Source organism: Ochotona curzoniae, unplaced genomic scaffold (assembly GCF_017591425.1).
Source record: "Ochotona curzoniae isolate NIBS_2020 unplaced genomic scaffold, NIBS_Ocur_1.0 contig_1302, whole genome shotgun sequence".
NCBI lineage: Eukaryota > Metazoa > Chordata > Mammalia > Lagomorpha > Ochotonidae > Ochotona > Ochotona curzoniae.
In genome coordinates this window covers 12099311-12113117 of record NW_024465035.1, presented here as the reverse complement: position 1 = coordinate 12113117, position 13807 = coordinate 12099311, and the positions used below count along the sequence as shown (strand labels likewise).

The window sequence follows — 13807 nt, the reverse complement described above, 5'->3', positions numbered from 1 at the left end:
AGTTAACTGATTGGACGGATTGTGTGGGTACATGGGGATGAAGCCACCTGGACGTCTAAAAGCACTTTTGAACCTAGGGTCATATTTTCCATCCTAATCAGTGCCCTGTTGGAATAACTCCATCAGTCAAATCAAGCAAATGGCGATGCAGCGGAGAACAGGGAATCCTTTCCCTGGGCCACCTGCACGTGTGCCCAGGGATGATGTTTCGGAGTAGCGAGAAGGGATGTGGTGAAAGGGGTCCCTGGTCCAACTGTATTAAATCCCTGCCTGTTCCCTGGCACAGGAAGTGCCATTTTAGCTTTTATTCGTGTGCCATTTGTTGAACTAGAAATGATGTTGTGATGAGAAGCTGATTCTCGTTGTGTGGAAGGCCAGGAAGAAGTTTAGAAAGCGATTAGAAGTCCAACCGACCTTGGGAAGGGGCAGCGTTAATTGGACTGGGGTCTGCTGAGGGAAAGGTGTCTGAGCATCTTTCTGGAAATTTCTTCCATACTTGGCATTGAGTGTTTCTGACAATCCCAAGATCACTGCATCTGCTGGCACATCAGGAAGGTGTACAGAGCTGTGAATGGGATGGGTTGTAAAGTAGAGCTTTGCTTTTCTGGCTTTCCCATACTAGCTTTTTGGGCGACTCCTCTGCCTAGCATGATAACAGGTGTCTCAACTGAATTGTCAAAGTCATTCATTGCTTTTATTTTATTCAGAGAAGACATAATGAAGATGGTAAAAATTTTAGCTGCGCTTTGGAGGAAAAAAGGCAACCGCTCATGGTGACATCCTTTGAGCATTTCTTACGGGACACAGAAAGCGTCTGTGAATCATCTCAGTCAATGCTGAGAGGCACAGGTGCTTCTTGATAGACGAGGAGGCTTAGACAAGTTAGGAAACCTACTTAAATCACCCAAATGACAGATTGAGACTGGCAAGATCAAAGCAGATCTGCTTCTAGAGCCAACCACCAAGTCTCCTAGTGTTCCCTGTAGGGGAGCCAGTTCAGAAAAAGAAAAAGGTGTGTCCGGGGGCACCGACATGCCCATAGTGAAGTACTGGGGCAATGCATTGTTTTGTTGGAGTGGACATTTCAAGTCTGGAAATTGTAGGAGGTCAGTTATCTGAATATGGCTGTAGAATCCTGCATTGTCTTCATGGTCCAGCAATAGTTTTTCTGTCTCTACTCTCTACCTAGATTGGTCTTTTCTCAGTTGCTCAGTGGACCATGTTCTCTCGAGCAAAGGCTGGGATTCTGTGGCTGGGGGAGTCGCTTGTTTGCGATGAGTAAAGGTTTGTGAACAGCCGAGTCTCCTGTTTAGAGCATTGGGAATCCCTTTCATTTTCAGCATTTGAAAGAGCATCTTGCTTATCATTGTGCTGTTAGCGGTAACACCTTGCACGTTCTCGTTGTGAGTGGATGGGGGGATCATGCTCAGTAGTTCTCTGGTGATGTCTCTGTCTAGTTTTAGTGTCAAAGTCATGTCGGCTTTTTGAAGTGAATTGGGAAGTGTTCTCCATTTTGTGTTTTCTGGTAGAGTTTGTGCAGAATCGGTCTTATCTCTTACGCGTGTGATTGAATTAGTCATCACAGCAGTCTGGTTCTGCTGTTGCTATTGTTGCTGCTGGTATTATATTCTGATACTGATTTCGGGTTTTAGAATCAGGCGACTTGAGGTTAATATTTCACTCTTGATTTCTCTCTGTGGGATGTTAGATAAGTCACTGATTCACTCAGAGCTTCAGTCTCCTCTAACAAAATGTGTGATCGTGAAGATGCAGTGATTGAATATATGTTAGATGTTCAATACTATACTACATATGTTTTCATATGCATAGCACCTCCTTTAAATGATTGATAACTGATTACTCTTTATTATTTACTACTGTATGATTCTAAACCATGCTGCGCTATACTGTACTAACTTCTACGGTCTTGGCTTTTAAGCCCCTACTCTATGTTAAATAACACTTATGTTTGAGAATCACCGTGAGTACTCATAGGGGCAATTCATCTAAACATGTAAATTTAGGTTTGTTGTTTAATGAGTATTTATTGTTATTAATAATATGCATTTGTTATTATTTTGGAATGAAGTTACCTTGGAGTGTTTTTCCAACTGCAATACATTTTAGCATATAATCAAATAATGTTTTAATAAATAATCAAATCATGTTTTATAGTTCATGGTGTGAAATTCTTGAAGCATTTGCTGGACTTTTCAAAGCGATATTGTGAGCATCAAATCTAATTAGGAATCACAACTTGAATTCTTGCCCCGGTTCAGCACCGACTTTTTGTGCAATCTTGGTAATTAAGCCTCTTGAGATGTACAACGAGGACGTGAGGGCTATCTGTTGTCACTGCTTCGACCTAATGTGTTGAGTGGTTTAAAAAAGAGAGGTGTCTGAATACAGTCAGTGCTAATATTAAATGCACATATATTCTATGCAGTGATAAAAATAAAAGTCATTTGTTGATGTACAAGTATATCTTGAACTGACTCTGAGCAACATATTTACTCTGGTTTGGTGCAAATCAAAGTCATTTAATTTCGGGTCTTCCTTTGCTTGCTTTTCATGTCGGCCAGAGGAGATATTGTAACTGCCACTTGTGAACACGTTGGGTTCATTTTCTTTGAAGCTCGTCAAAGACAACCTCAAAAGTGAAATTACATTAGAACATGTGGTTTACCCTGTGTCACAGCCTGCTAGGCTTTTTAAAGATATTTTAAAAATGATAAACTCTTTTGTCAAAATACGTATCATAACGGTATAGTGTGTATGCCAATCAAGAGTGGGAGTGGTGTGGAAGATTGGCGTGGGGGCATTTTGACAGAGGGTGAACAAAGAAAAGCCTTCTATTGGGAAATATAATATTGCACAGAAGATCAAATGCTAAGGAACAATGCTCAGGGTGGGACAATGGAATAACATGTTGCTTTGTTTTGTCAATTATAGCTGACTTTGGACTGGCAAAGCAAAAGCAAGAAAACAGTAAATTGACGTCCGTTGTCGGAACAATCCTGTACTCTTGGTAAGAACGTTTATTTTGTGACTCTCGGATATCATATTTAATTGGCTTGGGCTGCCATTTCTATTGTTGACTAGTGAAGTAAAGAAAACCGTGAGAAAGAAAATTTCTTTAATGGATTCTTCCCAACTACCGAGGTTAACACATGTGAATAAAATTGTGGGTTAATATGTGTTCGTACTTGAAACAGCTAACACAAAATATGATGTTTTTTTTTTCTAAGATAGCTTTTCTTCTCATGGAGATTCATTTTATAAGGTAAAAACGGAAATGGTCTTTGACATACAGTAGGTGTGCAGTAATTGTTGAATTGATCTGACAATGAACCTGTAGATACTGCTGCCTGACCTGAAACTTGGGATAGTTTATTAAACTTTCTTGTTTTTAGAACTCTTTCCCTTTTTCCCACATATAAATTTTCAAAGGCAAGAAAATGATTTTTTTTTCTTTCCTATTACCTATCCCAGTCCCTGGCACATAATAGGCTTTGAGGAAGTGTTACTGCAGGAATGAATAAATGGTGACATTTACTGAGACATATGTGTGAGTGTCTATATTTTGATGAACTGATACCCTTACAACTTCTATAGTGTGCTTTGAGAGTTCCATTGCAAATCGCACATCGTTGTGTCGGGAGAGCTCTCTTTTGCTGATCACATGTAATTAGCTTGAACATGCTGACATTGACAGACACGTTAATCAGTAGAACAGCGTATCTCCCAGAATTGTTTGAAATGTGATTCAGTAGATCAAGGAATCAGAGCACTTTCCCTTTCCTTTTAAATCTATCTTGAGTCCTGATGATAGAGATGAGTGTGACTCTTCCTGAGACTGGAAACTGGAAACAACAGCTCCATTTTATTGTTGCACACAAGGATGTTCGGTATTTTGGAGAAGGGATTTTCATTCATTTTCCTAAAAGTTCCATACATCTTTTTTTCTTGAAGATATTTCTGTGAGAACCTACCAAGACCTTGGTAGCCAGGCTATTCCAAAGCCTCAAGTTTATCTGTAGAATGAACCTTTTTAACAATAAGGCTGACACACGTACTACTTGTCAGGAAAGAATATTTCCTTTTGCTTCACCTTGCATTCCTTTTCAAAAATAATGCAAATTTGATTATAACCTTATTACCTAATCACATATTCAGCAACAGATTTTATTGTCAACAAAGAAAGTTACGGAAAAAAATAAATTACGAGCTTAAGTTTCAGTTGATTATACTTGGCTAAGCAGAATGTTATTACTAAGACTTTAATTAAGTTTAGAATTGCTAACATGATAATATCAGCTCTTTGTGAGTGAAAGAGTGAGAGCGAGCAAGTGAGAGAGAGAGACTGTATAGTACATAGGAACAAATCCAAAGCATGGAACTGTTTTTGCTTTATTAGCCAGAAGATGGATTCACATTTTCCTTTATTTCTTTGAAAGATTTATTGATTCATGTCAAAGGCAAAGTTACAGAGAGAGAAAAGAAAACTTGCATTCATTGGTTGCTTCTCAAAATGCCCAAAGCAGTGGATGAAGGCCAGGCCCAAACCAGGAACTTGGAACCCATGCAGGTCCCTCCGCATGGGTGCCAGGACCCAAGCACTTGAGACCTTAGTTGCTGCCTGCTAGGATGCATGGGTGGGCCCTTAGCAAAGTATGCGGGGTTCCAACTGTCATTCTCAAAGGAGAGATGCGTGTCCTAAGAGGCAATGTCACTATGCTCACTTCCAAATTTTGTAATTTGATTGCAGCTTCCCTGGGTCTGTACAGTTGCGTCCCAGAGGAGTTTGATGTTCTAGTATCATTCATTGTGCACGTCCCTTCGGCTTTTGATTCCCCCAATATTAGCTTATCCAATGGAATACATTCCCTTCATCATCTTCTTAGGGAATTTCTTGGAGCATTCCTTATTTTTCTGCTAGACAATTGGGTTTCAGGCATGTGGCTTGGTCGTTGTTCTAGAAAATCAGTAAAATCTCCTTTTCTTCGTTGAATTTGATTCATTTTTAAGGAGGTTTGTATCATTTTCAAGGACAATAATATACAACTATGGTCTTTATATATATAAATATATATGCAGAAAATAATGGAATATTTATTTAATAAATATTTGTTTTAATAAATATTTATTATGAAATATATATATATATATCCAATTGATTAATACCACTTATTAAAGTGACAGTCATTTCTCTTCTGGGCTCTCTATTCTGTTCCATTGATCTGTGAGTGATTTTTATGACAGTACCATGCTGCTTCAATAGCTATAATGTTATAGCATGTTTAGAATTAAGGCAGTGCCATGTCTGCAGCTATACTTATCATTTACGCATTTATGCTTACGATTACTTGACTATTCTGGGCCTTTTGTGGGCTCATATATATTAATATTTTTTCCTAATTCTGTGAAGAATATCCTGGGAATTTTGGTGGCGATTGCCTTGGTTCCATTCATTGCATTCGTTGCAATTCATGAGCATGGAATAACTTTCCTTTTTTTTTTTGTATTTTGTTATTTCTTTCATAAACTGTCACTTTAGAGATTTTTCATTTGCTTGGCTCTATTTATTCCTAAATACTCTTCTGGTAGCTACTTTGACAGCGTTTTCATTTGCTTGCTGTTGATGCAGGTCTAAAATGCTCCTCTCTGGACAGGTCTTATAAAAAGCTGTGAGCTTACGTCCCTGCCTAACATGGGCCTTTGCTTAAATATCACTCCTGTAGAGACCTTTGCTCCAGTCGCTTGCCGGAAGAGCAAGCTCTCTTCTGACTGTCCCATAGGACTTTCAGTAGCCCTTGCTTCTGCCTCACCTTAGATCGCACAGACGCGTGATTCCTGACTTAAGATGCTCTCGCTTGTTTCTGCTGGTCTTACAATGGTAGAAAAGCAAGATGCATCCAGTGGAGACCTACGTGAATTTTAAAATTTTGATCTTGTCCCAGATTAAAGACGTATGATGGTGCTGTCTCATGATGCCAGGCAATAGCAGGGACTGCAGCCGTGCAGTCCGTTTGCGTTGAGAGAGGATGCTCCAAGCTAAACTGGGATGCTTAGCAGGTCTACTCTTGAGTGAATTTGCAATATTTCCGTCTCACGATGGTTTATCGGGACATAAACCCTCATCACAAGTTGAAGAGTATCTGTGTTTGAACTAGTTTATTGTGTCTCCTCTACTGCTGAGACACGTGCTCTGTGGGTATTGAACTTTCATTTCCTTTGTTTTGCCCAGGGCCTAGAGGAGCAGCCTAGCAGAATCTAAATATTTTGAATAATTAAAGAGAAAACAAGTCATTCTGAATTTTAATGTGATTAAAGCTCAGTGGGCATTTTTATCAGACTCTAAGAAACTAGCAAATCTTTGAATTTCTTTTTGTCCAGCGGAGCCTGAAGCAAAGGATTTTAGTTTGAAGCAGTAAGAACCTTGATGACCAGGTCTGTTTTAGTTTTTCTATTAATTTTATCCTTATATTGTCCTGGCTGTTGGGGGCAGTGAATAATAGGAGAGAGTAGAATGTTATCATTTAAAAATGAGGAATGATGATAATGTATTGAGGCGCGTATTCTCCTGTGACTGATAAATTGGCCCCGAGAGAAACTGCAAAAGAGGACTTTGAAAAATAAGAGCATAATTGGGATCAGAATGTGGTATTGATATGCAAGTTAGAAGGTCATTTTTTAAGAACATAAGCTCTGGAATCAGACTGCTTGGGTTTAAATGCTAGCTCTGCCATGGAGAGAGATGATTGCGTTTCTCTGTGCCTCTATTTTCTCATTTGCATCTTGAGGGTAATAGTAGTCCTCATCTCAGTAATGTTGTGAGACTAGGTGAGATGAGTCACAGTGCCTGGCTGGCACGTGGTGAGCACCTGCTGGGTGACAGTGATGGCTACGTGCGAGCGGTCTAGGGTTGGAAAGGACAGTATTCATTCGAGTGTGTAGACTGGATTGTGACTTAGAGTCAGATCTGTTTGCTAACAACAGTAGAGTTAATTGTGCTGCGCTATTTAGAGCTCTTCTTCCTCTTTGGCTCCCTGCTTGGTGTCTGGATTGCTGTTTTGGCGACTGGCAGACTCCAGGGTTTTCTAGCAACCAGGTGCACACAGCTGGGATATAGGTCAGGCAAGGATGTACTTTCAGTGTGCACAGAGGGGACACCCGCAGGGACAGAACTCTGCAGTGCGTGTTGAACGAACAAGCAGAAGGGAGCTTCTGCCTGTAACCGGCTCTGTTACTGCTTTTTTGTTCCCCCATCAGGGCACTAACCTTACCTCCTTTTCTGCTCACATCTCTGTTGACACACGTGCTCATGTGCAGAAACACACACACACACACACAGAGTTGTTTTGTTGTTTAGGTTCATGAGGAAAGAACTTTGCATGAAACTCAGGCTTTAAAATATATTATAAATAAAACTTCATATTTTATATATTTATATATTATAATATTACATATTCAAGTCTCGGGGTATAGGTGCCACAGTCTGATGAATTTAAATACAGCTGCTAAATGGAACGTACTTGTAGAGAGGATGCAGTAGGGTTAACCCTCCCCGTAACATCTTACTTATCAAACAGTCACACAGAGAGCTTTGGCCTACCGTGGGGATGGTCCTTAACCAGCCCGCATCCTGGGTTGGAGTGCGTGGGTGGCAGCCTTGCTTCTGCTTTTGATTTCAGCTTTTACTAAGGTAGACCTTAAGGGCTGAGGTCCTGTCGCCCGTGTGGCAGACCCAGAAGGGGTCCAAGCTGCTTCCTTAACCCTGACCACGTTCTGCTGCTGCTGTAGACATTTAGGGAATGGACCAGCAGACTGAAGCTCCTATGAATCTGACGACCCTTCAAAATAAACAAATCTCATGGAAACAGAACTTTCTAAGTAGGTGCACTCGTCTAGAAATATTGTCATTTAATCCTCTTACAGACAGGTGCGACTATCTTACATAATCTTAAGGAAGGTAAAGCGGTCTCACCAGCGTTACGGAACTAGCAATTGGAGGGACCTGGGCTCAAACCGAGACAGCCTGACTCCAGAGTGAATGTCCTTAACCACGCTATCCTGCCTACAGAGGAAACACTGAACACTCGAAGACTGATAAGTTGAGAATGACAAATATTGCACTATGATTGATGCTTGCTTTAGGGGTTTCTGATTGATCATTTAGAATACAAACATTCCAAGTAACCTTCATTGATACATGCATTATCTGCTAAGCTTTTTTTTTTTTTTTAATTTTGCTAAACATTTTTAATTTTAACCCTAATTCTGATTGCTTTGTCCTCACTCAGCAGTTTTAAAAAGTTTTAACTAAGTTTCACATACTGATAGCAGACTGCATAATGTTCCCTAACGCTTTCTCAATTCAAAAAGGTTCTCAGGTTTCTGGAAAGGAAAAAAAAAATTCTGAGTGAAGAAAATGTAACGCTTTCTGTAATTTTGACACGCACAGACACCACAGGAAATATACAGCTAGCAGAAAAAAACATTGTATGGTATATAATTAAAGAATTCCTACTTTTCATTTTGTGTGTCCCTGGCGATGCTAAACACTTGGCTTAATCAGAATTGAAAGTTTGACTATGATGCATAACATCATGCGCGTGATACATAGATTTTTCAAAGTTTTATTTATTTGTTTTAATTGTTATTAACATTGTATTATGTGATACAGTTTTATAGGCACTGGGATTCCCCCCACCCCTCCCACAACCCTCCCCCCATAGTGGATTCCTCCACCTTGCTGCATAACCACAGTTCAAGTTCAGTTGAGATTCCTTCATTGCAAGCATATACCTAGCATAAAGTCCAGCATCTTATGATACATAGATTTTTCAAAGTCTGATTTTGTCCAAACTCCCCAGCAGCCCAAAACACAAAAAAAAAGGACCCTATGATGGTTGATTCTGTCAGCAAAAGCCGTGGAGGGTTTTTTTTTTTTATCAATTAGGAATTCAAAATCACCTATGTTTCGTGTCTGTATCTTCATTTCCTTGCCTTCAGATAGTCTTCACTGCTAAAGTAAATGAGTCTGTCAGCACTGGCCTTATCTCTTCATATTGATTCAGGTTATTTGTCTAATTTTTCACTTTAAACTTTTGACACTGTCACTATATTTCCTCCAGGCAATGTTTTATTTTAGCATATTTTTTTTCTTTTTTGAAATATGGATTTATTTATTTGAAAGGCAGAATGGCAGGAGAGAGATACATTGCATTGACTGGTTACATAGTGGTTTGGGGTTGGCCAGGCTGAAGCCGGGCACCCAGAATGCCATCAGGAATGTCCTACAGGAATGGCAGACGTCCTGGCACTTGGACCATCTTTTACTGATTTCTCAGGATGCGTTAGCAGGGAGGCAGGTTGGAAGTGGAAGAGATGGATCTCTAACTAGCACTCTCTCACGGGACACTGCAGTGTACACAGAAGCTTAACTCACTGTGCTTCAACCTTGGCCTCTTACATTGCTTTTCTGGAGTGAGGTGCTTTGGCAACAAACAAAAACAAACTACAACAAGAAAAAGTTCTCGTGTATTTACAATGAAATAATTTGTTGCATAGTTAAGAAATGAGCAAACTCTGTAATAACAAGGAGGTATCTACTGGAGTTAGTTATAAGGAATTATCTGTTGTGTATCAATCCAACCTAAAAATTGATTTAAAGCAAGTGTGTGGGACCAGGTGCAATAGCGTAGTGGCTAAAGTCCTCACCTTGCATGCGCCGGAATCTCATAGGGGCGCTGGTTCATCTCCTGGCAGTCCCGCTTCCCATCCTCCCTGCTTGTGGCTTCAGAAAGCAGTCAAGGATGGCCCAAAGCTTTGGAACCCTGCTCAGCTCCGGCCATTATGGCCACTTGGAGAATGAATCAGCAGATGAAAGATCTTCCTCTCTGTCTCTCCTCCTCTACGTATATTTGATTTTCTAATAAAAATAAAATAAATTAAAAAAAAAAAAAACAAAAGCAAGTTTATGTGGGTTGGCTGCATAGCCCTTGAGTTGGCTTCCTCTGGGCTAACTGATGTAAATTCATGAAGCTGAGTGATTGGCTGGGCTGGAAACTCTTAGCTGGCCGATTGGGTGCTGATGCTTGGGGGTGGGGATTATCAGTCGAATCCTTAAACCCTAAAGGCTTCCATAGCTTGGCAACTACATACCTGCTACATCCACAAGGTGCCACATGGGGTGCTTGTACCCCTCTGCCTGGTTAAAACTTTTTTTTCTTGGAAATGTGTTGAGCTTCTACTGTGTGTGCCAAGAGCTGCTACTGGGTGGCCCAGAGGTTTGTGGTGGCCGTGTTTGTAGGATGTGGGAGGCCAGTCTGGCAGAATGAGACCAATCCTTGGAGACCACAGGAATGAATTCTGGTGATGTCAGGCTTTTTATTCCATCTTCCTGGAGATCCAGCTGTGACTCCTCCTGCACTTACAGAAATGTATTGGTGAATTCCTCTCTGTACAACCTGGCGAGATTTCTTTTACTTGTCTTTGTCTGGACTACCCTACAAAGTAAGCTCTCAAATATTCAAGTGTGAAGGGTTGATTCTGGGGACAACGTGAGACAAGGAAGGGTAGGCAGAAGACAGATTTCTTTGGCAGGGGACTACTGGGGACAATCAGAACTTGAGCCTGTTGAGAAACTTGGATGTTAATGTAGCAGATAACTCAGAATTACCATGCTCCTGAAAGGAGAGTGTGGCAGGTTTCCGACTCAGCTCTCTCAGATGTGCTGTTCTTATGGTCCATTTTCTATTGCCGGCCCTCCAGGACTGTCAAACTGAAAGTCAGTGAACGTCAAGGGGGTCAAGCAAATAATCCGAAAAACCTGCAGACAATTAGCATCGGGTCTGGTGTGCTAAGGCGTAAGGTCAGGGCTGCAGCTGGGCTACCTGTAACGTCTGCTTCAAGTTCACCATGGAAACAGCTCTGGCACAGCACAGCTCATGCTCAGTGTGCCCCAAATCTTTGCAGACGCCGCAGAGAAGTTGTAAGCATAATCTCTCTTTGCCGCCTGCCCCCACCCAGCTCTCTGCACGTATTATTTTATGCTGATAGCTGAGAGCCATTTAAAAAAGTTCCTAACAGCTGTTCTTGGATTTTTCTTCATGGTTAGAAGGACTTGAGAATCATTTCCTTCAGACCTCACCTAGAAAGACTTCTTACTTTACTGTAATTTTGAGACTGCTGTTGCCTGCACTAGCTTTGCAAGTAGGATAACAAATAGGACTTTGTCGATAAGGTACCTGCCTGATTTCTCATCATTTAAAAAGATGAATATGATAATAACGGCCATGCAGAAGCAAAAATATCCTCACAGCGAGTTCTTACTTTCTGTAGACACTATCAAGTGCTTCCTTGGGGCACCCGTGTTTGAGGCAACAGTTAAACCACCACTCAGGATGCCCACATCAGGCATTGGAGTGCTGGGGTTTGAGCTCCAGCTCAGCTCTTTGAGCTTTGAGCTTCCGGCTAGTGCTCGCTGTGGGAGACAGTGATTGATGGCTCAGCTACTTGGATCCTTGGGTAGGTGTGGAATGAGTTCCTGGCTTCAACCTGGCCCATCCCTGGATATGGTGGTTATCTGCGGAGTGAACCAGTTGATATCAGATCTCTCCCTGTTCTCCTTCCTTCTGTCTCTCTGCCTTTCAAACAAACAAGCAAACAAACAATATTTACTTTATTTTTTTTTAAAGATTTATTTTTATTATTTTTTCATTGGAAAGGCGGATATACAGAGAGGAGAGACAGAGAGGAAGATCTTCCGTCCGATGATTCACTCCCCAAGTGAGCGCAACGGGCCGATACTATGCCGATCCAAAGCCAGGAGCCTCTTCCGGGTCTCCCACGCGGGTGCAGGTTCCCAAAGCTTTAGGCCGTCCTCGACTGCTTTCCCGGGCCACAGGCAGGGAGCTGGAAGGGAAGTGGGGCTGCCGGGATTAGAACCGGTGCCCACATGGGATCCCGGGCGTGCTAGGCGAGGACCTTTAACCACTGCGCCACTGCGCCGGGCCCAACAATATTTACTTTAAAGTTGCTTGACGGCTTTTTAAAAAATCAGTCTGTGTTTAAGGAGCAGACTACATCTTTTATGGGCTTTATATTTAGAGAAAAGGCATTTGTATGATTATATGTTATAATTGAAAGATTGTATTATCCTTCTTTGTGAAGTCACAATAATTATTTAGTTATGTATTTGAGTTTTAGAAGCTGGTAGAATTTGGCTTGAATACAAATGCAAAATGTGTGATGTGAACCTATAATGCCAGCTGTTTTTTTTCCCCAAATAAACCATTAGAGAAGAGCAAATGGCATTTGATATATAATGAGAAATTTCAAGGCTGTTGGGTCTGAATTTAATTTGTGTTTGTGACTCAAAGTAGGCAGTGCCTGATAATCATTTTATGACTGGAGTGTAGTCCCTGGGTGCACATAATCCATTTGTTTAATTGTCTAGATCCCTCACTGTATTTACAGTTAATTGGTTCCTGTTAAGGTCCTCTTAATGGAGACCATAAAGCTGTAGGGTTATGAAAACCTGAAAAGGAACATTTAAGCAAGTCCTTTCTAGAAGCCAAGACCTTACGAGCATTCATTTGTTTCTTCATTTTCTGCGATCTTCATGGCAGCTAGAGGGAGGTAAATATCTCCCAGGAAGATGATTTACACATTCTTCTGACTCTTTGGGGCCTGTGAACTGGGCACAGCCGGAAAGTCACAACTCCCATAACCTGTTACTTCCAGCTGCATTCCTTCTCTAATAATTTGGCATTCTTGTTTGATTTTAGTGGCCGTGCTAAAGGGTGGGTCGCTCCCTGACATTTACCGATTTCTCACTGACCGAGAGGTTCTCGTCCATATTTTATCCCTCATCCTGCATAGTTCCTTTATCCTTTTAATTTAGAGTTCTGGATTTGCATGAGAAAAAATTTTATACAACCTTCTGATGTCCTGGAAAGCTCCTATGACTCCGTCTGAAGTACATATCATTATTATAAAAAAAAATGCAATGCAGGGCCGCCTTTTCAAATTAAATACAGATTTATTTTTTATCTTATCGTTTGTACAAATGAAACCAATTTAAGAATGTATTTCTTATATATGGTTTTAAGACCCTAATGATAATTCCGACCCAATCCTCCTTCTCTCATTCACTCTCAACCTCTATTCTCTTCCTTTCCCTATCTTTTATCTTTTACAATAGTGTGTTTTTAAATTTTCTTTATAATCATAAATTTAATCCTCTGTCAAATATGGAGTAGAATAAGTAAGTAAGTGGAAGAATCACTGTTCCTCAAAAATATAGATCAGGGTTATAAACAGTAATCAAATCTGAAAATGCTAATTTCACTCACAGATTAATTGGTAAAATAACCTATGTCGAAACACTTGGTAGAAGTGCTTTGTTTTTCTCCTTCAAGTATTCTTAAAACTTTCCTATTTCTATATGTGATTTTTTGTAAGAATCAAGACTTTAGTACTGTAGATACTCATTGGCCAGATAACATTTGCTTTTAGGATTTCTGGCTAATGGCAGGTGACTAACATTGAGCCCAAGTGGAATTTATTTCTGTTTGCTGAGCTTTGATTATACTTTGTAGTAAGCTGAGACCTTGAAAGAATGACCCAGAATTGTTTAGCCCATTTTCCCATGGCTTCCCAAGGTATTGCCAAGACCTCAGTGGCTGCTGTGAAGTTGACTCTTGATGGAGATGGTTAATGCTCAGCTCCGGCTAGGTGCATTAAGAACTGCCTGGACACAAGACAGAGTCTTCAATAATTATCCAAGTAGATAGCTCAA

The 13807-nt window shown here is 40.7% G+C and overlaps 1 protein-coding gene across 4 annotated transcripts in view; it reads left to right on the top strand.

Moving 5' to 3' along the window:
• Positions 1–13807, top strand: part of NEK10 (NIMA related kinase 10) — a 144191-nt gene that overhangs the window by 54740 nt on the left and 75644 nt on the right. For all 4 annotated transcript variants that reach the window (XM_040965365.1, XM_040965358.1, XM_040965349.1 and 1 more), the window contains exon 22: positions 2953–3028. In XM_040965365.1, coding sequence (XP_040821299.1) covers positions 2953–3028 — 76 coding nt within the window. The remainder of the gene's footprint in view (positions 1–2952; positions 3029–13807) is intronic.